Consider the following 26,989-nt stretch of genomic DNA (forward strand, 5'->3'; position numbering starts at 1 on the left):
GTATGATTATTTTTTTTCAATAAAATACTGGAAAGAATAGAAATGTAGTTTGTCTCTTTTATCCGATTATTAATCGATTAATCGAAGTAATAATCGACAGTAGGGCTGCAACAACTAATCGATTATAAAAATAGTTGGCGACTAATTTAGTCATCGATTCGTTGGATCTATGCTATGCGCAGAGGCAATTATTTTTTATTTTTTTTATTTTTATAAACCTTTATTTATAAACTGCAACATGTACAAAAAGCTGAGAAACAATAATCAAAATAAGTATGGTGCCAGTATGCTGTTTTTTTCCAATAAAATACTGGAAAGGATAGAAATGTAGTTGGTCTCTTTTATCCGATTATTAATCGATTAATCGAAGTAATAATCAACAGTAGGGCTGCAACAACTAATCGAGTAAAATCGATTATAAAAATAGTTGGCGATTAATTTAGTCATCGATCCGTTGGATCTATGCTATGCGCAGAGGCTACTTTTTATTTTATTTGTTTTTTATTTTTATAAACTGCAACATGTACAAACAGCTGAGAAACAATAATCAAAATAAGTATGGTGCCAGTATGCTGGTTTTTTTCCAATAAAATACTGGAAAGGATAGAAATGTAGTTGGTCTCTTTTATCCGATTATTAATCGATTAATCAAAGTAATAATCGACAGTAGGGCTGCAACAACTAATCGATTAAAATCGATTATAAAAAAATAGTTGGCGATTAATTTAGTCATCGATCCATGCGCAGAGGCTACTTTTTTTATTTGTTTTTTTATTTTTTATTTTTATAAACTGCAACATGTACAAACAGCTGAGAAACAATAATCAAAATAAGTATGGTGCCAGTATGCTGTTTTTTTCCAATAAAATACTGGAAAGGATAGAAATGTAGTTGGTCTCTTTTATCCGATTATTAATCGATTAATCGAAGTAATAATCGACAGTAGGGCTGCAACAACTAATCGATTAAATCGATTAAAATCGATTATAAAAATAGTTGGCGATTAATTTAGTCATCGATTCGTTGGATCTATGCTATGCGCAGAGGCAATTATTTATTTTTTTATAAACCTTTATTTATAAACTGCAACATGTACAAAAAGCTGAGAAACAATCAAAATAAGTATGGTGCCAGTATGCTGTTTTTTTCCCAATAAAATACTGGAAAGTATAGAAATGTAGTTTGTCTCTTTTATCCGATTATTAATCGATTAATCGAAGTAATAATCGACAGATTAATCGATTATCAAATGAATCGTTAGTTGCAGCCCTAATCGACAGATTAATCGATTATCAAATTAGTTGTTAGTTGCAGCCCTATTCAACTTATAGTGTGCAAATTTGCTGAATGGTGAATATGCGGGGATCCACTGTATCTTAAAATCAATACAAAAAATAAATAAATAGCATGCTTGTCTCCCTGGCAGCCATTATTAACCTTTTTTTCTGTTTCTTCTACTTCCATGTTGACAGCCCATCCACCCCGCCCCCTCCCTTTAAAAGCTGCACCAAGAACAAGGAATTCCAATCTGGGCGCTTTGCTCAGTATTCCGATCACACACTTCTCTTCCTCCTCCAGTAATACAAGTCTACTTTAAAATTCATAACTACATTTAGAAGGGAAGGGGAGGGGGGGGGGGGGATGGAATATTTCCAAGGAGCTTACTTGTGCAAAAATACAATTTGCTTTGGCATATTTAACAAGCTTAACCTGCTCCTCGTAGAAGACACACAGTCGTAATAAGAATAACGAGGACTAGTCGGGACATGGGAAAATGTCAAGCTGGAAAGTTCGATTTAATTTTCCGTACTTTTTTTTTTTTGGGTGTTTTGAATCCTGCGGTCCGCTTTGAAACGGAATCAAACAGGCCGCCTCGATTAAGGCTGGCCCGTGCACACATTAGACATGCTTGTTGGGGGAAAAGGTGCACCGCCGTCTCCCACGTTCCACTTCCACTCTTTGTGGCCTTCCTTGAAAGTTCCCCAGGAACCCTGCTTTGAAGAGAAGGAAATACTGCAGCGTGTGGAAAAACTAGATAACATGCTCCTTCAATTGGAATATGAATTGCTCATCTCATGCTTTGGTATTAATCTCTTGGCCTCTTTATCCGCTCTCGTCCTTTTGTGTTGAAAGAGGACAGAAAGGAAGGGGGAGGACAGTGGGGAAGGGGGGGGGGTATTGGTTATTATGGGATGTCCTGTTCGGAATTAGGTCAGCACCAATCAAATCTTAAACGTCCTACCATACCCCCCCCCCCCCCCTCGATGTAATAATACTCATGCTTTTATTGTGAAAGAGAAACAGAGACCCCTACTGGATCCCATGCCACATTGGTAAGCAGTCACAAAGCACATCACTGACACCTGGCGGTCATACTGGAATATGACATGCCACGGGTTTAAAAAAAGAAAAGAAAAAAAAGGAAAAAAGAAGAAAAAAATATGTTTTTTTTTATTATAATAATCCAAAAATTTTAATTATGTCCACAAAAAGTATTGGATACATTTTAAGCTAATTAATGAGTCTTTAGGAAAATGTAAATGATTTAATGGTAAAATTAACCAATCAGGGTGTAGGAAAAATTATTATACACATAGTTATGGGGATATTCATTAATCAGGGTTTGAAAAAACACATTTAATATACAGTAATATAAATTACTGTTACTGCTCAACTCCTGATTAATAAGAAAAGACAAATGTGTGCACCAATACTTTTTATGTATATATTACATTTTATTCCACTCTGCCTAATCCCTAATTAAGAAAAAAGAAAATACATTCAATGCATACACCATTTTTTATCTACATATATTATTTTATTGTAATGTAGTTTACTTTGCCTAACCCCTGATTAATGTATATTATTGTCATAAAATCTCTACATAAATATATATATTTAGTATTGTTCTATTAATCAGGGATTAAGCAGAGTACAATTACATAATATAAAACAATATTGAGAATTACAATAGCATAATTATTTGTACTGTATATTCTATTCGTTACGTGAATTAGTAGTAATGACAATTATTAATAAAAAGGTAATAAAATAAAATGTATACATAAAAAAAGTATTGGTGTACACATTTAATGTATGTTTTATTAATGAGGGGTTTAACAGTGTAAAATAAAAATAAATAAAACATGTATAGATAAAAATGTTTTTATGTACGCATTTAATGCATTTTTTATTAATCGGGTTGGACAGAGCAAAATAAAAATAAATCAAATATACACATTAAATTTGTTTTATTTTTATTAATCAGTAATAATAAATAATGTAAAATAGACATAAAAGAGAATACTTAATATAATTGTTTTATTTTATTGTTGCATTAATTATTAATAATGATAATTGTCATTAATAATAGTATTGTTGTATCTTTAATTATCAATGTAGTGCTTTAATCTTTTTTCTTTTATTTTAAATGCACACCGTGTTATAGTTCATGTTTTGCGTTAACTCTAGCTGATTTGATCAACATACTGGACTCTGAATGAATATCATGTTTGCTTTCAGTCTTTGACATAAACTCACGCTTATGTTGCAGGCCTACTTTTCTCTGCACTCCTGTTATTTGATGTCTCTCCTGCTACATTTCCACTTTAATCAAAATATATTCAACATCCCCCCCACCCCCCCCACTCTCTCTGCACCAGACCCGACAGGCTGATTGCCAATTTCACTATAGTTCAGGAGAAAGAGATGGACACAGCCCTCCTGCTGTTACCACGGTAACGCTGCAACAAGAGTAGGGAGAGGAGGAGGGGGGGAAGTGGATGTGATCAAATGTGAACACTATTCACGTGTGATGGCTTTGATAAACACGACTTGCACGGTGTGTTTTTCTGGAGTCTGCTCCTCGCAAATAACAAGCATGCAAGAAAAGAAGTGTTTGTGACAGCAACATGAGGCCTAATTGTCCCCATCACACACTGACATCATCATCATCATCATCATCATACTTCAGACCCATTCTTTGCACGTCAGTCTACATACACAATAAACACCTCTCCCGTTTCTGCATGATGGCCTGCATTAAGTCTTTTGCGGCCGTATTTATTCTGATGCAATGTCCCTGTGTCGCGATACTTACGAATTATATTCGGTTAAAAAGTACCGGTCCCCCAAAAATGATACATAATTGGCTAAGTCAAGACAAGATTTCATTATGTCCGATCATTAACCAGCATGACGACTATCTTAACTTTGAACACAATGCACACAAGCGAATGAAATGCATACTTAGTCAACAGCCATACATGGCACACTAAGGTTGGCCGTATGAACAACGCCAACACTGTCATAAACATGTGCCATATAGCGAAACCACAGTAAACAACAATGACAAAAACATTTTAGACATTAGACATTAGACAAACTTTAATGATCCAAAAGGGAAATTGTTCCACACAGTAGCTCAGTTACAAAGGCTGGAAAGTGTAAGGATGGAAAGAACAGTGCAGGTATAAAATAGACTAAACATGTACCGTAGTAGCAATATTAGACTTAGACTTAGACAAACTTTAATGATCCACAAGGGAAATTGTTCCACATAGTAGCTCAGTTACAAAGGATGGAAAGTGTAAGGATGGAAAGGACAATGCAGGTATAAAATAGACTAAAAATGTACCGCAGTAGCAATATTAGACTTAGACTTAGACTTAGACAAACTTTAATGATCCACAAGGGAAATTGTTCCACACAGTAGCTCAGTTACAAAGGATGGAAAGTGTAAGGCTGGAAAGGACAATGCAGGTATAAAATAGACTAAAAATGTACCGTAGTAGCAATATTAGACTTAGACTTAGACAAACTTTAATGATCCACAAGGGAAATTGTTCCACACAGTAGCTCAGTTACAAAGGATGGAAAGTGTAAGGATGGAAAAGACAATGCAGGTATAAAATAGACTAAAAATGTACTGTAGTAGCAATATTAGACTTAGACAAACTTTAATGATCCACAAGGGAAATTGTTCAACACAGTAGCTCAGTTACAATGATGGAAAAAGTAAGGATGGAAAGGACAATGCAGGTATAAAATAGACTAAAAATGTACCGTAGTAGCAATATTAGACTTAGACTTAGACAAACTTTAATGATCCACAAGGGAATTTGTTCCACACAGTAGCTCAGTTACAAAGGATGGAAAGTGTAAGGCTGGAAAGGACAATGCAGGTATAGAATAGACTAAAAATGTACCGTAGTAGCAATATTAGACTTAGACTTAGACAAACTTTAATGATCCACAAGGGAAATTGTTCCACACAGTAGCTCAGTTACAAAAGATGGAAAGTGTAAGGATGGAAAGGACAATGCAGGTATAAAATAGACTAAAAATGTACCGTAGTAGCAATATTAGACTTAGACTTAGACAAACTTTAATGATCCACAAGGGAAATTGTTCCACACAGTAGCTCAGTTACAAAGGATGGAAAGTGTAAAAATGGAAAGGACAATGCAGGTATAAAATAGACTAAAAATGTAGCGCAGTAGCAATATTAGACTTAGACTTAGACAGACTTTAATGATCCAAAAGGGAAATTGTTCCACACAGTAGCTCAGTTACAAAGGATGGAAAGTGTAAAAATGGAAAGGACAATGCAGGTATAAAATAGACTAAAAATGTACCGTAGTAGCAATATTAGACGTAGACTTAGACAAACTTTAATGATCCACAAGGGAAATAGTTCCACACAGTAGCTCAGTTACAAAGGATGGAAAGTGTAAGGATGGAAAGGACAATGCAGGTATAAAATAGACTAAAAATGTACCGTAGTAGCAATATTAGACTTAGACTTAGACAAACTTTAATGATCCACAAGGGAAATTGTTCAACACAGTAGCTCAGTTACAAAGGATGGAAAGTGTAAGGCTGGAAAGGACAATGCAGGTGTAAAATAGACTAAAAATGTACCGGAGTAGCAATATTAGACTTAGACTTAGACAAACTTTAATGATCCACAAGGGAAATTGTTCCACACAATAGCCCAGTTACAAAGGATGGAAAGTGTAAGGCTGGAAAGGACAATGCAGGTATAAAATAGACTAAAAATGTACCGTTGTAGCAATATTAGACTTAGACTTAGACAAACTTTAATGAACCACAAGGGAAATTGTTCCACACAGTAGCTCAGTTACAAAGGATGGAAAGTGTAAGGATGGAAAGGACAATGCAGATATAAAATAGACTAAAAATGTACCGTAGTAGCAATATTAGACTTAGACAAACTTTAATGATCCACAAGGGAAATTGTTCCACACAGTAGCTCAGTTACAAAGGATGGAAAGTGTAAGGATGGAAAGGACAATGCAGGTATAAAATAGACTAAAAATGTACCGTTGTAGCAATATTAGACTTAGACTTAGACAAACTTTAATGATCCACAAGGGAAATTGTTCCACACAGTAGCTCAGTTACAAAGGATGGAAAGTGTAAGGATAGAAAGGACAATGCAGATATAAAATAGACTAAAAATGTACCGTAGTAGCAATATTAGACTTAGACAAACTTTAATGATCCACAAGGGAAATTGTTCCACACAGTAGCTCAGTTACAAAGGATGGAAAGTGTAAGGATGGAAAGGACAATGCAGGTATAAAATAGACTAAAAATGTACCGTTGTAGCAATATTAGACTTAGACTTAGACAAACTTTAATGATCCACAAGGGAAATTGTTCCACACAATAGCTCAGTTACAAAGGATGGAAAGTGTAAGGATAGAAAGGACAATGCAGGTATAAAATAGACTAAAAATGTACCGTAGTAGCAATATTAGACTTAGACTTAGACAAACTTGAATGATCCACAAGGGAAATTGTTCCACACAGTAGCTTAGTTACAAAGGATGGAAAGTGTAAGGCTGGAAAGGACAATGCAGGTATAAAATAGACTAAAAATGTACCGTAGTAGCACTATTAGACTTAGACAAACTTTAATGATCCACAAGGGAAATTGTTCAACACAGTAGCTCAGTTACAATGATGGAAAAAGTAAGGATGGAAAGGACAATGCAGGTATAGACTAATATAGCGATAAAAAAATCTAACATATATACGAATATATACATATGTGTACAGAATAATATATATACAGATATATTATATTATGTCTATAACATATATACAATATATACAATATACAATATATACAACACATGTACAATATTACAGTATATACAGTATATGTGACAGCAGCAGCATAAAATAGAGTAGATCCAGCAAGAAATAGAAAATAGATATTATAAACATTATAAACAATATAAAATATATGTAATATTTACATAATATTAGGGATGTGCGATAATATCGGACTGCTGATATTAACGGCCGATAAATGCTTTAAAATGTAATATCGGAAATTATCGGTATCGGTTTCAAAAAGTAAAATGTATGACTTTCTATAACGCCGCTGTGCACACGGACGTAGGGAGAAGTACAGAGCGCCAATAAACCTAAAAGGCACTGCCTTTGCGTGCCGGCCCAATCACATAATATCTACGGCTTTACACACACACACAAGTGAATGCATACTTGGTCAACAGCCATACAGGTCACGCTGAGGGTGGCCGTATAAACAACTTTAACACTGTTACAAATACGAGCCACACTGTGAACCCACACCAAACAAGAATGACAAACACATTTCGGGAGAACATCCGCACCGTAACACAACATAAACACAACAGAACAAATACCCAGAATCCCTTGCAGCACTAACCCTTCCGGGACGCTACAATATAAACCCGCGCTACTCCCTACCCACCTTAACCTCCTACTGCTCGCTCAGGGAGAGCATGTCCCAAATTCCAAGCTGCTGTTTTGAGGCATGTTAAAAAAAAAGAATGCACTTTGTGACTTCAATAATAAAGATGGCAGTGGCATGTTGGCACTTTTTTTCCATAACTTGAGTTGATTTATTTTGGAAAACCTTGTTACATTGTTTAATGCATCCAGCGGGGCATCACAACAAAATTAGGCATAATAATGTATTAATCCCACCACTGTATATATCGGTATCGGTTGATATCGGAATCGGTAATTAAGTGTTGGACATTATCGGAATATCGGCAAAAAAGCCATTATCGGAGATCTCTACATAATATATGTAAATATTTTGTATTTTGGGAGAATATTTGCACCAGTGACGTGCAGTGAGGTTTGAGGTTGGGGAGGCACTGACCCATTAGTCAGATTTACAAACACACACAGTATGACGCTAAGTCACTGACTCACAAGTCAAATTTACAAACATGACAGTATGATGCAAAGGCACTGGCTTAAAAATCACAAAAACACACAGCATGATGCTAGAGTAAAACATTTTAACACACTTAGCACACAATTAACACAGCAACTGCAGAGCGGACACGAGACCAGGGATCCCCAAACTTTTTGACTTGGAGGGGCCGCATTGGGTTAAAACAATTTGGCATACATACATACATACATACATACATACATACATACATACAGGTAAAAGCCAGTAAATTAGAATATTTTGAAAAACTTGATTTATTTCAGTAATTGCATTCAAAAGGTGTAACTTGTACATTATATTTATTCATTGCACACAGACTGATGCATTCAAATGTTTATTTCATTTAATTTTGATGATTTGAAGTGGCAACAAATGAAAATCCAAAATTCCGTGTGTCACAAAATTAGAATATTACTTAAGGCTAATACAAAAAAGGGATTTTTAGAAATGTTGGCCAACTGAAAAGTATGAAAATGAAAAATATGAGCATGTACAATACTCAATACTTGGTTGGAGCTCCTTTTGCCTCAATTACTGCGTTAATGCGGCGTGGCATGGAGTCGATGAGTTTCTGGCACTGCTCAGGTGTTATGAGAGCCCAGGTTGCTCTGATAGTGGCCTTCAACTCTTCTGCGTTTTTGGGTCTGGCATTCTGCATCTTCCTTTTCACAATACCCCACAGATTTTCTATGGGGCTAAGGTCAGGGGAGTTGGCGGGCCAATTTAGAACAGAAATACCATGGTCCGTAAACCAGGCACGGGTAGATTTTGCGCTGTGTGCAGGCGCCAAGTCCTGTTGGAACTTGAAATCTCCATCTCCATAGAGCAGGTCAGCAGCAGGAAGCATGAAGTGCTCTAAAACTTGCTGGTAGACGGCTGCGTTGACCCTGGATCTCAGGAAACAGAGTGGACCGACACCAGCAGATGACATGGCACCCCAAACCATCACTGATGGTGGAAACTTTACACTAGACTTCAGGCAACGTGGATCCTGTGCCTCTCCTGTCTTCCTCCAGACTCTGGGACCTCGATTTCCAAAAATGATTCCCAGGCGTGGCGCCGCTGATGCCCACCTCCCAGGGGGTGATCAAGGGGATGGGTCAAATGCAGAGGACAAATTTCATTACACCTAGTGTGTGTGTGACAATCATTGGTACTTTAACTTAACTTTAACTTTACACATACAAACTGTAGCACACAAAAAAGCACATTTAATAAAAAAAAACGTTATTATGGTCTTACCTTTACTTAGAAATTAAGTCCATGCGCCGCAACTAAAGCCCTCACTTAAACTTTCCACGTGCAAGATTGAATCTATTTAAAAAAGTGTAACCGAGGGTTTATAAATGTCGCCTATACTGTATGAAACTACAAAATAACAAACACGGAGGCTCCAGTTTACACGAGGGCCACTTTATTTACCTTCTTTCAAAAACCTCCGCAACGTGACATCACTTCCGCTCTTAGCGCCTTCAAAATAAGAGCTCAAAGCATATACTGTATAACAGCGGCCTACAAGCTACGGTGTACCGGTTGAGACGCATAATAGATTTAGCTCTTTAGCTAGTCCTACACCCCAGTCTACCGGGCACCACACCTTAGTCATAGTGGACTCCATCACCCGAAACATAAAGCTTAGCAAACCAGCCACAATTAAGTGCATCCCGGGGGCCCGAGCACCTGACATTGAGGCTAATCTTAGGGAGCTAACTCGCAACAGGCCTAGTAAACACGTACGACAGGCTAATCGCACCACTAGTTATGCGAATATAGTTGTACACGTTGGCTCCAATGACACTAGAATGAGACAGTCAGAGATTACAAAGAGAAACATAGCCAGGACTTGTGATCTCGCTAGAAAGATGTCCAGGCATCGAGTAATTGTCTCTGGCCCCCTGCCTGCGAGAGGCAATGATGAGAGATATAGCAGATTAGTCTCGCTTAACAAGTGGCTGGCTAGCTTCTGTAGACAACAGGGACTAACGTTTATTGATAATTGGCCCTCTTTCTGGGGCAAACCAGGCTTGCTGATGAGGGACGGCCTTCACCCTAACCAGGAAGGCGCCATCATCCTGTCTAAGAATATAGACTACTGTTTAAGTCACATTTGACTAACTACACTAGAGCAAGCCCGGTCACAGGCAATTACAGAGCCTGCTAGTCCGGGTGAGGAGTCAGTTAAGCTAGAACTAGCCAGCACCAGGCTGGATAATTCCTGTACGCATAGCAATTTTCTTAGAATAACACACAACTCACATAATGTGTTTTCTGTTGTGAATGTGTCCGGGGTAGATATGCATTCTACTGAGGTGGCAAATCATGATGCGTTCAGTCGATCGCAGCATCAAGCAAACAATCTGAAAATTCCCGTCGTATCAATTCCTAGATATGGTCGAAACTATTTAAAGTGCACTACGTATAATAAACGCAACATTATTAATATTTCTACTACGGATAATTTAAACAAAAACTCGTCAAAACAGCCCAATACTTATAATATGGGCTTTTTAAACATAAGATCATTGTCTCCCAAAACGTTATTAGTTAATGAGGTCATTAGAGACAACAATCTTAACGTCATTGGTCTTAGCGAAACCTGGCTCAAACCAGATGAATTTTTTGCGCTAAATGAGGCATCTCCTCCTAACTATACGAATGCGCATATTGCCCGTCCCCTTAAAAGGGGTGGGGGGGTCGCACTAATATATAATGAAAACTTTAACCTTACCCCTAACCTAAATAATAAATACAAATCGTTTGAGGTGCTTACTATGAGGTCTGTCGCACCGCTGCCTCTCGATATGGCTGTTATCTACCGCCCCCCAGGGCCCTACTCGGACTTTATTAATGAATTCTCAGAGTTCGTTGCTGATCTAGTGACGCACGCAGACAATATAATCATAATGGGGGACTTTAATATCCATATGAATACCCCATCGGACCCTCAGTGCGTGGCGCTCCAGACTATAATTGATAGCTGTGGTCTTACACAAATAATACATTAACCTACGCATCGCAACGGCAATACGATAGATCTAGTGCTGGTCAGGGGTGTCACCACCTCCAAAGTTATGGTACTCCCGTATACTAAAGTAATGTCCGATCATTACCTTATAAAATTCGAAGTTCTGACTCATTGTCAACAAACTAATAATAATAATAACTGCTATAGCAGCCGCAACATTAATGCCGCCACAACGATGACTCTTGCTGACCTACTGCCTTCGGTAATGGCACCATTCCCAAATTATGTCGGCTCTATTGATAACCTCACTCACAACTTTGACAATGCCCTGTGCAAAACCATTGATAGTATAGCACCGCTAAAACAAAAAAGGGCCCCTAAAAGGCGCACCCCATGGTTTACAGAGGAAACCAGAGCTCATAAATTATCATGTAGAAAGTTGGAACGCAAATGGCGCGCGACCAAGCTTGAGGTTTTCCATCAAGCATGGAGTGATAGTTTAATATCGTATAAACGCATGCTTACCTTAGCTAAAGCTAAATATTACTCAAATCTCATCCGCCTCAACAAAAACGACCCTAAATTTTTGTTTAGTACAGTAGCATCGCTAACCCAACAAGGGACTCCTCCCAATAGCTCCACCCACTCGGCAGATGACTTTATGAATTTCTTTAATAAGAAAATTGAACTCATTAGAAAGGAGATTAAAGACAACGCATCCCAGCTACAACTGGGTTCTATGAACACAGATACAACTGTATCTACGACGGATACTGCAATACAAAATAGTCTCTCTCTTTTTGATGAAATAACATTAGAGGAACTATTACAGCGTGTAAGTGGGATAAAACAAACAACATGTTTACTTGACCCACTTCCTGGGAAACTTATCAAGGAGCTTTTTGTATTATTAGGTCCATCAGTGCTAAATATTATAAACTTATCACTTTCCTCTGGCACTGTTCCCCTAGCATTCAAGAAAGCGGTTATTCATCCTCTGCTCAAAAGACCTAACCTCGATCCTGACCTCATGGTAAACTACCGACCGGTGTCCCACCTTCCCTTTATTTCGAAAATCCTCGAAAAAATTGTCGCACAGCAGCTAAATGAACACTTAGTGTCTAACAATCTCTGTGAACCTTTTCAATCCGGTTTCAGGGCAAATCACTCTACGGAGACAGCCCTCGCAAAAATGACTAATGATCTACTGCTAACGATGGATTCTGATGCGTCATCTATGTTGCTGCTTCTTGATCTTAGCGCTGCTTTCGATACCGTCGATCATAATATTTTATTAGAGCGTATCAAAACACGTATTGGTATGTCAGACTTAGCTTTGTCGTGGTTTAACTCTTATCTTACTGACAGGATGCAATGCGTCTCCCATAATAATGTGACCTCGGACTATGTTAAGGTAACGTGCGGAGTTCCTCAGGGTTCGGTTCTTGGCCCTGCACTCGTTAGTATTTACATGCTGCCGCTAGGCGACATCATACGCAAATACGGTGTTAGCTTTCATTGTTATGCTGATGACACCCAACTCTACATGCCCCTAAAGCTGACCAACACGCCGGATTGTAGTCAGCTGGAGGCGTGTCTTAATGAAATTAAACAATGGATGTCCGCTAACTTCTTGCAACTCAACGCCAAGAAAACGGAAATGCTGATTATCGGTCCTGCTAAACACCGACATTTATTTAATAATACCACCTTAACATTTGACAACCAAACAATTACACAAGGCGAATCAGTAAAGAATCTGGGTATTATCTTCGACCCAACTCTCTCGTTTGAATCACACATTAAGAGTGTTACTAAAACGGCCTTCTTCCATCTCCGTAATATCGCTAAAATTCGTTCTATTTTATCCACTAGCGACGCTGAGATCATTATTCATGCGTTCGTTACGTCTCGTCTCGACTACTGTAACGTATTATTTTCGGGTCTCCCTATGTCTAGCATTAAAAAATTACAGTTGGTACAAAATGCGGCTGCTAGACTTTTGACAAGAACAAGAAAGTTTGATCATATTACGCCTATACTGGCTCACCTGCACTGGCTTCCTGTGCACTTAAGATGTGACTTTAAGGTTTTACTACTTACGTATAAAATACTACACGGTCTAGCTCCGTCCTATCTTGTCGATTGCATTGTACCATATGTCCCGGCAAGAAATCTGCGTTCAAAGAACTCCGGCTTATTAGTGATTCCCAGAGCCCAGAAAAAGTCTGCGGGCTATAGAGCGTTTTCTATTCGGGCTCCAGTACTATGGAATGCCCTCCCGGTAACAATTAGAGATGCTACCTCAGTAGAAGCATTTAAGTCCCATCTTAAAACTCATTTGTATACTCTAGCCTTTAAATAGCCCCCCTGTTAGACCAGTTGATCTGCCGTTTCTTTTCTTTTCTCCTCTGCTCCCCTTTTCCTTGAGGGGGGGGGGCACAGGTCCGGTGGCCATGGATGAAGTGCTGGCTGTCCAGAGTCGGGACCCGGGGTGGACCGCTCGCCTGTGCATCGGCTGGGAACATCTCTACGCTGCTGACCCGTCTCCGCTCGGGATGGTGTCCTGCTGGCCCCACTATGGACTGGACTCTTACTATTATGTTGGATCCACTATGGACTGGACTCTCACAATATTATGTCAGACCCACTCGACATCCATTGCTTTCGGTCTCCCCTAGAGGGGGGGGGTTAACCCACATATGCGGTCCTCTCCAAGGTTTCTCATAGTCATTCACATCGACGTCCCACTGGGGTGAGTTTTTCCTTGCCCGTATGTGGGCTTTGTACCGAGGATGTCGTTGTGGCTTGTGCAGCCCTTTGAGACACTTGTGATTTAGGGCTATATAAATAAAGATTGATTGATTGATTGATTGAACAGCGCATAACAGGAACTTAACATCACAAAGAGGAAAGCCCATGAAAATAGGTTACAAAAGTTATTTAATAAGAAGCCAAAAAGTGCAAAAACAATAATGTTCGTGTTGGAGGAGTTGTGAATTAGGTACACCTGCAGTCTGCAGTGTGGGCTTTAGTTGATACAACAATTCTATGGCGGGTGTTCTGCCCTCACTATATGTGTTGAGGTTGTACAGCTTGGCAGACAGCTAACAACCAATCCAGGACGTTCTAATAAAGTTCCAAAGCAGATGAATCCATTTAGGCTCTTTATTGTTGTTGATCTTGCTTTGTCTTGCACTGGACTTTTATTTTATTTATTTATTTGTAAAACTGAAATACACACAATGACAATGTATAAGCTATATGATTCAACCAACATACTGAAATGTAATAGACAATATGTAAACATTAGCTTTACACAAATATACAGCATTATCACCAAACAAATACTGCTGAGCGTTGAAACTACTTCTATGGTGGAAATATGCGACCGGCAGCCATTTTAAGTCCTCAAACATCCATTAAATTAGTGCACAAAAATCGTTTTTTCAATACACATCTTACTATCAAATTTAGCCTCTTTCCACCTTCATATTGAGCCACATAAACAAGTCAAACAGTTTACTTCGACTTATCTTTTCCAAGGCTTGTAAGAGCTAACACAACTTGTCTGACTCTCATTGTCTCATAAACTGGACTAAGATTGTAAACCGAAGTGCCCAAACTAATGACGCGCAACATTTCCCATCGCCACAAGGTGTCAGTAATAGTCCACAATCAAACGGGCATAACAGCGGGGGTGCAGGAGGCGAGCCTCAGCCAGTGCGTCTTTTGCAGCCGTTTTATGAACGCTCAGCACAAGAAATACTTTACACATATACAGTTGTTGACAAAATACACTGTACATTATATACCTCAGCTAACTAAACTATGGAAATGTATAATATAGTTCATATAGCAATACGGTCTCACTGCACAGCAGGCCAGCAGTTAGCCGAGTCATTGCGCAATCCATGTTGCGGCACTGAGTGACGTGCCTCGACTGGCTGCTGTTCACCGGTTCTCAGTATTTGAACGGCAAATGTGAAAATTCAGCGATTTTGAATAAAAATAATCTAAAACTGGTGAAGTTAAATGGAAAATAACTTTATAGTATAATCACTGGATACATATAACAATTTAATTTTTTTTTTTTTTTTACATTTTTTTTCTTTCCATGATGGCAGGTGAGGCTCTGCCTCACCTGCCTCTAGTGACTGCACGTCACTGATACATACATACACAGAAAGACCCCAAGCCCGGGATTGAACTCAGGACTACTCAGGACCTTCGTATAGTGAGGCACATGCACTAACCCCTGTGCCCAGAGCCGGCTCGTGGCATAGGCCGTATAGGCAAATGCTAAGGGCGCCGTCCATCAGGAAGCGCCACGCCAGTGCCACAAATGTTGGAGAAAAAAAAAAAAAAAGTTGGTACTATTATTTCTAAATACAAAAAATAATCCCACATTAATTAAAATGCAAAGTAAAGCCTATATAATAGAAATATTATTTGTTACAACATTACGCCCCCCCCGCACAGTGCGCCCCCTCCCTTCCCGTATCATGACTCTTTTTGGACGTCACCACATCAAAAAATCAACACAAGATGTCAAAACGGCCAAAACTGTCAGGTGCCCAGGGAAGAAAAAAGAGAAAAGAAGAGGAGGAGAAACGAGAAAAAGACAAGAGGTAGCAGGTAGGTAACGTTAGCCTACATTAAATTATTTGTCTGTTACAGAATGTGATAGTAACCTGGCTTTTTAGCATTAAGCTAATGTTACATGATTCGGCAATTGCTAATCAATAAATAGCTAGTTCTGTTTTAACGTTGGGTTAATATTGTGGAGGGGGCTAAATTGTTATGGAAAATAATAATGTAACGTTAGGTAATTACAGTACTCCCACCTTACATTCCTCAGGTCACCATAATAATTAAAAAAAATTAAATACATTTTTAAACTTGGGGCCGCAAGCTGTAGTTTGGGGACCCCCGCACTCGACAGTATATCTTACCTTTACTTGTAAATGAAGTCCATTCGCCTTTCCTTCTGGATGAAGTAGATCTCCACGACTGTGTTGTAGAAGTCCTCCTTTTTCTCTTTTTCTTTTGCGTTTTAAAGTCTCTCTTTCTCAATTAAGTTAATTGCCACCAAATGCAAGCTCCCGTTTCCCCAAAAAGCAAGTGTTATCAACTCTCTTAATATCTCACCATGCTCCTTTACATCGGCATTGTGGATGCTGATATTCAGTCTCATGTAGAGCCAGATCCATATGTGATGGTCCAAACATTTTGAAAGAAATCTGACCTTAATTGTGGGCAGGTGAGCTTTCATGTTTTTCGAGGCTTCTTGGCAGCTTTTTCAGATCCAACCCATGCATCCATTTTTTCTACCGCTTGTCCTTTTGGTGCTGGAGCCTATCTCCAGAGGTGTGGACTCGAGTCATGAATTAGATGACTTTAGACTCCACTTGACAAAATGTGAAGAGACTTGCAACTGGACTTGTGACTTGTGACATCACTTGGACTTGAGCCTGTTGACTTGACATGACTTGCTACTTTCCCCAAAACCCAAAGATTAAAAAGTTATTCAGCAGCGCTCCGTATCTTTCATTTTGTACTATTTCTGTCTATGCTCGCAGCGTGTTGTGTGTACTGCGTGTCAAGCGTGAGTGCTCTCAGTACAACAGCCAATCAATAGTGCTCTAAGTACAACAGCCAATCAATAGTGCTCTCGGTACAACAGCCAATCAAATTAGTCTACGTTGTTTTCGTCCCACAGCACTCATCCAATCAAATTGCAGGAAAACCAACAAAGAAGAATCGTCAACCGACGCTATAACCATAGGACATCTTATAAGGGAGCATCGAGCGCTACTGCCTACTGGCGCTGACGAGACGCGGGGCCGCCATCTTGGAGTGGTGATCCGCTCCCCTCAGTGCAATTCATTTGGCAGGAACAATGAACTGTCAGCGCATTTAATTCATCTTACCTCACTGAATACCACTGATTTTCACGCGCTTTTTTTGTCATACGTGTAGCTATGATAAAGGACACATGTTTTGGCGTGTTTTATTATTCATAGTTTACTAGATTATCGGTTCTGCTAGACACCGACATTTATTTAATAACACCACTAGAGATGTTGGCCGATAAATGCGTTAGAATGTAATGTCGGAAATTATTGGTATCGTTTTTTTATTATCAGTATCGTTGTTTTTTTTTTTGTTGTTTTTTATTAAATCAACATAAAAAACACAAGATACACTTACAATTAGTGCACCAACCCAAAAAACCTTCCTCCCCCATTTAAACTCATTCACACTCATTCACACAAAAGTGTTGTTTCTTTCTGTTATTAATATTCTGGTTCCTACATTATAAATATCAATATATATCAATACATGCTGGTCCACTAATAGTACTAACCTTTAACAGTTAATTTTACTCATTTTCATTAATTACTAGTTTCTATGTAACTGTTTTTATATTGTTTTAATTTCTTTTTTATTCAAGAATTTTTTTAAATTTATTTATCTTTTTTTTAATTTTTTTTTTATAAAAGGACCTTATCTTCACCATACCTGATTGTCCAAATTAGGCATAATAATGTGTTAATTCCACGATTGTATATATCGGTTGATATCGGTATCGGTAATTATTAAGGGTTTGGTCAACATCGGAATATCGGATATCGCCAAAAAGCCATTATTGGACATCCCTAGTAAACACCTGAAAGTCTTTATATCAACTAAAATCACCAATCTGTTTCACTGGATTCAGAATAAAACCAAATTCTCTTACCCAACAATGTTAGTATTTGAATATTGTTACTTGAAGACTTATTCCTGGTTACAATTATACTGTTAAGAAAGTATTGTCTCATATTTTGCCTGAAATGAGAATGCATCATAATCAGGGGCGGCTGTTTTAGGTGGGGCAGAAAGTTTGTAAACCAAACCCTTGTAGGGGCGTCATCCTCCCCCAGAAGATTTATTTGTGATTTTCACATACAAATATTGAACATCTTTGCTCCTTCTCAACTCTGTGGTAATATTATTTTCACAAAATACAACCAATAGTACGTTAATGTTAAATCTTACTTGTGAAAAGTAATCCCCCGATTCCAACAGTCCGCTCATTTAAGCAGGAAAACGCTGAACATCTTTGTTTTCTACCTGTCAACTGTCAGTTTAGGCTGCTCGCCGGCTCCTCATCACCACTTGAAGATGGCGGCCAAATTGCTCGCGTCACAGCAGCCAATGCTGCGTCTACTTATAAGATGTCTATGGTTATAACGTCATTGCAAACACGACAATCTGTTCCATCCACTGCAGTTCGCTACCTTATTCATACTTTTTGTCAAGTGTTTTTTTTTAAGCAGGGTTGCATGAGGTACCTATACATAACGTTACGTTAGTCAATGTATCACACACAGTAACGTAACTTTAGACGGCGGTCAGCAGCACTGCGCATTTTAGCCACCTACAAAAAGACAAACATTGTCAAATAAAGGTCAGTTAAAATGTATACTATATTAAGAATATGTGTACATATTGCATAGGGCCCTGACATCTAAAAAGTACAACTCTGTTCATTGTTATGTTCATATATTTGTTATGTTTTTCATGTGTATGCACACATCAACACACATACAGTATGAGATGAGATCAATGAGATAAGGTAAGAACAGGATAGAAACTGCTGTGGAACTAGTTACAATGCAATATGCCATGGAAATACAATGTTAACACTTTTGTGCAAATAAGTACAGTTGCACTTGTTTTTTCAAATGTGTTTATTCTGTAAAGGAATGAGTTAAATGTTTAAAATGGCTGGTTGATAGTGCTATTATGAAGTGCAATGTCAGCACTATTTTTTTCCCGGCAATTTCAAATGCACTTGTTTTAATAAATAAATACAGTGTTTTAAAAGCATACACAATCTGTGTAAATATATTAGTCTGTGGTTAAAAGGGCTTGAAAGGACTCGAAACTCAAAATGCAGGACTTGGGACTTGACTTGAGACTTTCCAGTCTTGACTTTGGACTTGACTCCGGACTTGCCTGTCTTGACTCGGGACTTGACTCGAAACTTGAGGGCAAAGACTTGAGACTTACTTGTGACTTGCAAAACAATGACTTGGTCCCACCTCTGCCTATCTCAGCTGCATTCCGGCGGAAGGCAGGGTACACCCTGGACAAGTCGCCACCTCTGTATATCCCATTTGGGTCCAAACAGGGTGAGTCGTTGAGAATAAAAAGCAGGGGAAAGCAATAAAGACATTTTTTTTTGTAGCACAGCCACAAAACTATTATTTTCCAGTATACCAATCCTTTTGAAATGAACAAGTTATGTTCTGTCCTCGGACCACACACCTTTGAATCAAATCTGGCAGCTCTGGCGTTGGTCTCCCAGTATGAATGACTTCTTGCTTTGATTGAAAGTCCAGTCTTGACAAATTCCTTACTTTAGAAATCAAGTCCTCCATTTTTTAGGGCGAAAACGTGTCACAGTTCTTGTCTGTTGATGTCTTCTTCTACTTCTTAAGGGTTAACCGGTGTTGGCAGGTCATAAAGTTTGGATATATTGCCCCCTACTTTGAGGCGGAGGTACTTGCTGCCTCATGGCCTGCCTTTTCCCCCGGCGGCAACAAGCACGCGCCCCCTCGCACGCATGCGCTCAATACACTTATTTTTGATCAGGAATCCCGGAATTTCCGCGATTTTGACTATGAAAATTTACAAAAAATATACAGCAACCACACCAAAATCACATCGAAAGCATAGACCACAAGAGAAATATTCAAACTAATTTTATTTTATTACTTCGTTTTTGAACATCTCATGGTTAATTAAGCCTTTTACCCCCCCCCCCCCCCCGGTGGCAAGGTGAGGCACTGTCTCACTTGCCTCCCCTGACAGCACTTCACTGAGTCCGCAACACAACATAAACACTACAGAACAAATGATTGAGTGAGCATAAGGCTTTGCACTTTGTTTATTATATATTTATATATATATATATATATATATATATATATATATATATATATATATATATATATATATATATATTTTGCATTCTATTTTAGTTACTTCGAATTTACAACCCCCTGGCGCTGTTTTGTACTGTTTTGTACTTACTTTGATTATTATTTTCAACTGTTTGTAAATGTTGAACTTTATAATTAAAGGTTGATATAAAAATAAAAAAACACTACAGAACAAATACCCAGAATTCCCTGCAGCACCAACTCTTCCGGGACGCTTCAATGTAAACAAACGCCATTGGTGGATCTACACCAACATCCACTGTAATGATACCAAGTACAGGAGCGATATTTTTTTAGCATTACAACATATATATATATATATATATATATATATATATATTTTTTTTTTTTTTTTTTTTAAATATATATATTATGTTCATAAATTCAGGAAATATGTCCCTGGACACATGAGGACTTTGAATATGACCAATGTATGATCCTGTAACTACTTGGTATCGGATCGGTACCCAAATTTGTGGTATCATCCAAAACTAATGTAAAGTATCAAACAACAGAAGAATAAGTGATTATTACATTTTAACAGAAGTGTAGATAGAACATGTTGAAAGAGAAAGTAAGCAGATATTAACACTAAATGAACACGTTTTTTTCTACCACTTGTCCTTAATAATGTTTACAACATAATAGAATGATAAATGACAAAATATGTTACTGCATATGTCAGCAGACTAAATTAGGAGCCTTTGTTTGCTTACTTACAACTAAAAGACAAGTTGTCTTGTATGTTCACTGTTTTATTTAACTTGCAATAAGAAACATATGTTTAATGTACCCTAAGATTTGTTGTTAAAATAAAGCCAATAATGCAATTTTTTGTGGTCCCCTTTATATAGAAAAATACTGAAATACATGTTGGTACCGGTACCAAAATATTGGTATCAGGACAACACTAGTGACAATGGTGAAGTGCCCTCGCCAGAATACTAGGTGGTCAAGCTGCAATACAGATGTACACAGTGCCCCCTGGTGGACTATGCAGTGTAAATACAAAAAAGTACCTGGTGTTGGGGGTTGTCCTCTTTCACCCTCTCCTGGATTCTCTTTAATAAACCCATGTTGTTGTTTTTTTTTCCTGTGAGATTTGACGAGCCATCTGTGGTAACGTTAGCGAGCTTACTCCCAGGCAGTTTGGGCTTTGTGACGACTTCAGCCACGCTTTTTGATAATAACTCCTCTGTTACTTCATTAATCCCTCTGATGAAAATCAAAAGCTGGAGATATATTCCTTCAAAACCGCGACGGTTTCTTGCCAAATAAGACAAACATCATTTGACTGGACTTCAGTGAAATAGTATTTAAAACTCATTTGTATACGCCAGCCTTTAAATAGAAACCCCCCTTTTTAGACCAGTTGATCTGCCGTCTCTTTTCTGCTCTGCCCCCCTCTCCTGCGTGGAGAGGTTATCAGATCACCACAGATGGCAGAAGTCAATAGTGCCATTTGTTGTGGTCCCCTTTATTTAGAAAAGTATCGAAATAATTTTGGTACCGGTACCAAAATATTGGTATCGGAACAACACTACAGCCTTTTGGGACGGTGATGTCATTACTCCTTCCATAAATAAAGCCAATTAAGTTGATTCTGATTTTGACAGGGCAGCGTGAATCGGGTCTCATCGTTCACTTGAAAGAGCCGTTCAAAAAGAGTCTACTCGTTCGCAAAAGTCACATCTCTAGTAAACAAGTACTTTAGTTTGGGTAACCTATTCGACATACTGTATTTTGTTTTTACTTTTCCCTCTTTTAAAGGCACACCCGTGTCTCAACTTTTAAAGAAATCACACGCAAACTAAAAGTTGACAAAGTTTATTACATGTTATGTACAAACAATCCTAAAGAAGGCACGCCTTTGTTTAAATAAGAATATATATATATGTTTTAATGTTGAGAGAGTGTGTGTTGAGGAGTAAATACATAGCGACATATTATTATATATATATATATATATATATATATATATATATATATATATATATATATATATATATATATATATACATATAGACACCGTTCCTTAATGAGAAGGTTTTAATGATGACAAAAAATATGACGTTTAAATGAACTTACTGGATACTTAAAGTACTTTGTGTTGATTGAATGAACGGAAATGCTTTGTAATGAATGTGATCAGTTGAGAGTGGATGAATTTGAAAAAAAAAGGAAAGAAAAAGAGACGTACCTTTATCATTTATAAATATTTCATCCACTTTCAGGCCATTTGTGTGTTAGTAGTCTTTTAAAGGGGAACATTATCACAATTTCAGAATGGTTAAAACCATTAAAAATCAGTTCCCAGTGGCTTATTTTATTTTTCAAAGTTGTTTTCAAAATTTTACCCATCACGCAATATCCCTAAAAAAAGCTTCAAAGTGCCTGATTTTAACCATCGTTATATACACCCGTCCATTTTCCTGTGACGTCACATAGTGAAGCCAACACAAACAAACATGGCGGAAAGAACAGCAAGCTATAGCGACATTAGCTCGGATTCAGACTCGGATTTCAGCGGCTTAAGCGATTCAACAGATTACGAATGTATTGAAACGAATGGTTGTAGTGTGGAGGCAGGTAGCGAAAACGAAATTGAAGAAGAAACTGAAGCTATTGAGCCATATCGGTTTGAACCGTATGCAAGCGAAACCGACGAAAACGACACGACAGCCAGCGACACGGGAGAAAGCGAGGACGAATTCGGCGATCGCCTTCTAACCAACGATTGATATGTGTTTGTTTGGCATTAAAGGAAACTAACAACTATGAACTAGGTTTACAGCATATGAAATACATTTGGCAACAACATGCACTTTGAGAGTGCAGACAGCCCAATTTTCATCAATTAATATATTCTGTAGACATACCCTCATGTCAGCAGGCCAGGGAAGCTAGGGTCGATATTCTTCTCTTGATCATCTTCGGGACGGTGTGAGCCAAGACATCCAGGGGGTTTAGCTCGCTCGTCTGCGGGAACAAACTGCCGCCATTGCTTGCCGTGCTACCGAGGACCTTTGTCCCTGAATTGCTCACACACTCCGGCAGATTCAATGGGGGTCTGGCGGCAGATTTCTTTGACTTTATCGTTGGAAATGCATCTGCTTTGAGTGTCGCAGGATATCCACACATTCTTGCCATCTCTGTCGTAGTATAGCTTTCGTCGGTAAAGTGTGCGGAACAAACGTCCAATTTCGTGCCACTTTCGCATCTTTGGGCCTCTGGTGCAACTTGAATCCGCCCCTGTTCGTGTTGTTTCACCCTCCGACGAGGCATGATGTCTCCAAGGTACGGAAAACAGTCGAAAAAACGGAAAATAACAGAGCTGATTTGACTCGGTGTTTGAGAAAATGGCGGATTGCTTCCCGATGTGACGTCACGTTGTGACGTCATCGCTCCGAGAGCGAATATTAGAAAGGCGTTTAATTCGCCAAAATTCACCCATTTAGAGTTCGGAAATCGGTAAAAAAAATATATGGTCTTTTTTCTGCAACATCAAGGTATATATTGACGCTTACATAGGTCTGGTGATAATGTTCCCCTTTTTAACTTTTCCAAATGTGTAGTTTGTAAACTAAAATAAATCAAATTAGCTTAAAAATGAGCGAAAGCGACTAAAACATGAACGAATGCTTCCGTACTTTTAGATCACGCAGTGATCGGTCACCTCCTTTGAAATGTGCAACATCACGTACGCAGCAGATAAGGCAAGTCATTCATGACGGGTGCTGGCGGAGAGAAGAAAATGGACCAAATGCTACTAAAATCGTACATTTATCATAAATTCATGTGCTGCTTCGTCACTGTGAAACAGTTTTACCTCAACACGAGAAGTGTCCGTCGCTCTTCCACAAAAAGGAGCCGCGGCGGAGGAGAACGTCATCCCGTCATCATTGTTTTGTTTTTTTGTGTGATATTCATACCGCTAATAGTTCTGGACGTCATCATGCCAGCAGGCCAAGTCGTTTGACTTTAGCAGAGAGAAAAGAGTGGATGATGAACACCATGGTCTTGGGGCAAGAATGGAGGTCCAGTTGCTGAAGACCAAAAAAAAAAAGAGGAATGATTTTATTCAAACATTTTATCATAACGAATGTATTTCCTCAAATAGTGAAAAAAATAATATGTTATTTTCTGCATTATAATAACCAAAGTACACTACACTATTTCTATATCACAACACACTACTTGAAAACTAGGCACGGCATCTGTAAAGCTGAGGCTAGGTAAATGATGTACAAGACCCAAAACCAGTGAAGTTGGCACGTTGTGTAATTCGTAAATAAAAAACAGAATACAATGATTTGTAAAGTGAATAGTGAATAATGGAAAAACAATATATTTTAATGTTTGAACTGAGAAACTTAATTTTTTTTTGCAAATAATCATTAACTTAGAATTTAATGGCAGCGACACATTGCAAAAAAGTTGGCACAGGGGCATTTTTACCACTGTGTTACATGGCCTTTCCTTTTAACAACACTCAGTAAACGTTTAGGAACTGAGGAGACCAATTTTTGAAGCTTTTCAGGTGGAATTATTTCCCATTCTTGCTTGATGTACAGCTTAAGTTGTTCAACAGTCCGGGGTCTCCAATGTGGTATTTTAGGCTTCATTTTGCGTCACACATTTTCAATGGCAGACAGGTCTGGACTACAGGCAGGCCAGTCTAGTACCACCAATTTTCTGGGTTATATAGAGCTATTATTTAAACACAATTTTTGGGTGGTCAAGGTTGTGAGCACCATTTTTGGGGTTTAAGAGATTTTGATTTCTATTTATTGTTTAATTGGCTTGACCCTGTAAAATCGTTTTTAATCATATTTATTTCATAATGTTTTTATATGTATTTATTTTTTGTTTTTATTCAGTCATTGGTGGAGCTAAGGATACTATTTGAATATTGTTTTTAATATTGTTGTGCAGCACTTTGGAAACATTCTGTTGTTTAAATGTGCTATATTATTAAAGTGGATTGGATTGGATAACCCATTTTTGGGTGAGAGCCTTTCTTTTTTAAATTAAAAAGTTACTTTTTTTCTTGAGGGGAAGTATATTATGGACTAATCTCATTAACGCTATTTCTAATCACACATCGTATGTACATGAAATGTGTCCTTTACCTTTTAAAGAGGTATTAAATACTTGAGCAAACTGTGTATGACTACTGTGACCATACACGACAATGTTTGTGGTAATAACATAAGTAATAATAATAATAATAATGGCTGTCTGCCATTTAAAATGAATTATTTGGAAAGGATGGGCGATGCTATGAAACAGTGCAACAAAAAAGAAGAAGAAAAAGAAGAGAGAGAAAAAGACGGTGACGAATACGAAGAAGTGCAGTGGGCGGAGTTTTACTTCTGATAAGTACCGTATTTTTCGGAGTATAAGTCGCTCCGGAGTATAAGTCGCACCGGCCGAAAATGCATAATAAAGAAGGAAAAAAAGAATATATAAGTCGCATTTTTGGGGGAAATGTATTTGATAAAACCCAACACCAAGAATAGACATTTGAAAGGCAATTTAAAATAAATAAAGAATAGTGAACAACAGGCTGAATAAGTGTACGTTATATGAGGCATAAATAACCAACTGAGAACGTGCCTGGTATGTTAACGTAACATTTTATGGTAAGAGTCATTCAAATAACTATAACATATAGAACATGCTATACGTTTACCAAACAATCTGTCACTCCTAATCGCTAAATCCCATGAAATCTTATACGTCTAGTCTCTTACGTCAGTGATCCCCAACCACCGGGCCGCGGCCCGGTACCGGTCTGTGGACCGATTGGTACCGGGCCGCACAAGAAATAAATGAAAAAATAAATCAACATAAAAAACACTATATATACATTATATATCAATATAGATCAATACATTCTGCAGGGATACAGTCCGTAAGCACACATGATAAGTCGCACCCCCAGCCAAACTATGAAAAAAACTGCGACTTATAGTCCGAAAAATATGGTAGTTGGGAAGGATTTAAACTTATATATATATTTTTGTTGTTGTTGTTGAATTTCTTATTTTTTTTAAACCCAACTATTGGGTCAAGAAGCGCTACATTGTGTAACCCAAGAGTTGGGTTAGGAATAACCCAACATTGTAGTTAGAATTACCCAACTTCTGGGTTAAATAATTCAACCCAAAAATAGGGTTGGAAAAAATAACCCAACCCAAAAGGGGTATGTCCTTTTCTGGAGCAGCAGTTGGGTTAAAATGGGGTTATTTGTTTAACCCTATTGTTTTTAGTGTGCATGTTCTTAGTCTTTGTGCAAAGTTTATTGTAATTGTACAAAAAAGTACAATTACTCTATTAGTCAATCTTCATCAGTCATGTTAATGGCCAAGAGACTTCTAAGACATGAACAGATGCCTGCTACTCGCTGCAGTTTACTAAATAAAGACCCGTTGTAACTACGTGAGGAAAATACGACGCCACCTTGAAGTTATTCTCAAAGCATGAGCTCTACTTACAATTTCAGCTTCGGGTCCTCCAAAGTCGAGGAACATCATGCGGACGCCGTCGTCTGACGACATTCGAAGGCGTTCGAAGGGATGCTGCAGGAGGACGTTTTTCTTGACACCCATCTCTTCGGTGAATAGCGTGAAGCCCTCGTCGATGTGCACTCCCAGGGTGCACTCCTGTCCATTCCAGCTGCAGGCTGGCAGGGTCGGGGATGGAAACAGTTTACTATTGTTGTCTATTATAATTGTGTAACTGCAGAACAACATGGAA

At 38.2% G+C, this 26,989-nt stretch overlaps 1 protein-coding gene across 1 annotated transcript in view; it reads right to left on the reverse strand.

Moving 5' to 3' along the window:
* Window positions 1-22,259: 22,259 nt before the first annotated feature.
* Window positions 22,260-26,989, reverse strand: part of snta1 (syntrophin, alpha 1) — a 100,234-nt gene continuing 95,504 nt past the window's right edge. The window contains exons 7-8 of the mRNA XM_061939625.2: window positions 26,728-26,915; window positions 22,260-24,273 (exon numbers count right to left, since the gene is read on the reverse strand). Of these exons, the coding sequence (XP_061795609.1) occupies window positions 24,181-24,273; window positions 26,728-26,915 (281 nt within the window). The 3' untranslated portion in view covers window positions 22,260-24,180. The remainder of the gene's footprint in view (window positions 24,274-26,727; window positions 26,916-26,989) is intronic.

This window comes from Nerophis lumbriciformis, linkage group LG03 (genome assembly GCF_033978685.3).
Source record: "Nerophis lumbriciformis linkage group LG03, RoL_Nlum_v2.1, whole genome shotgun sequence".
In the NCBI taxonomy this organism is placed as follows: Eukaryota; Metazoa; Chordata; class Actinopteri; order Syngnathiformes; family Syngnathidae; genus Nerophis; species Nerophis lumbriciformis.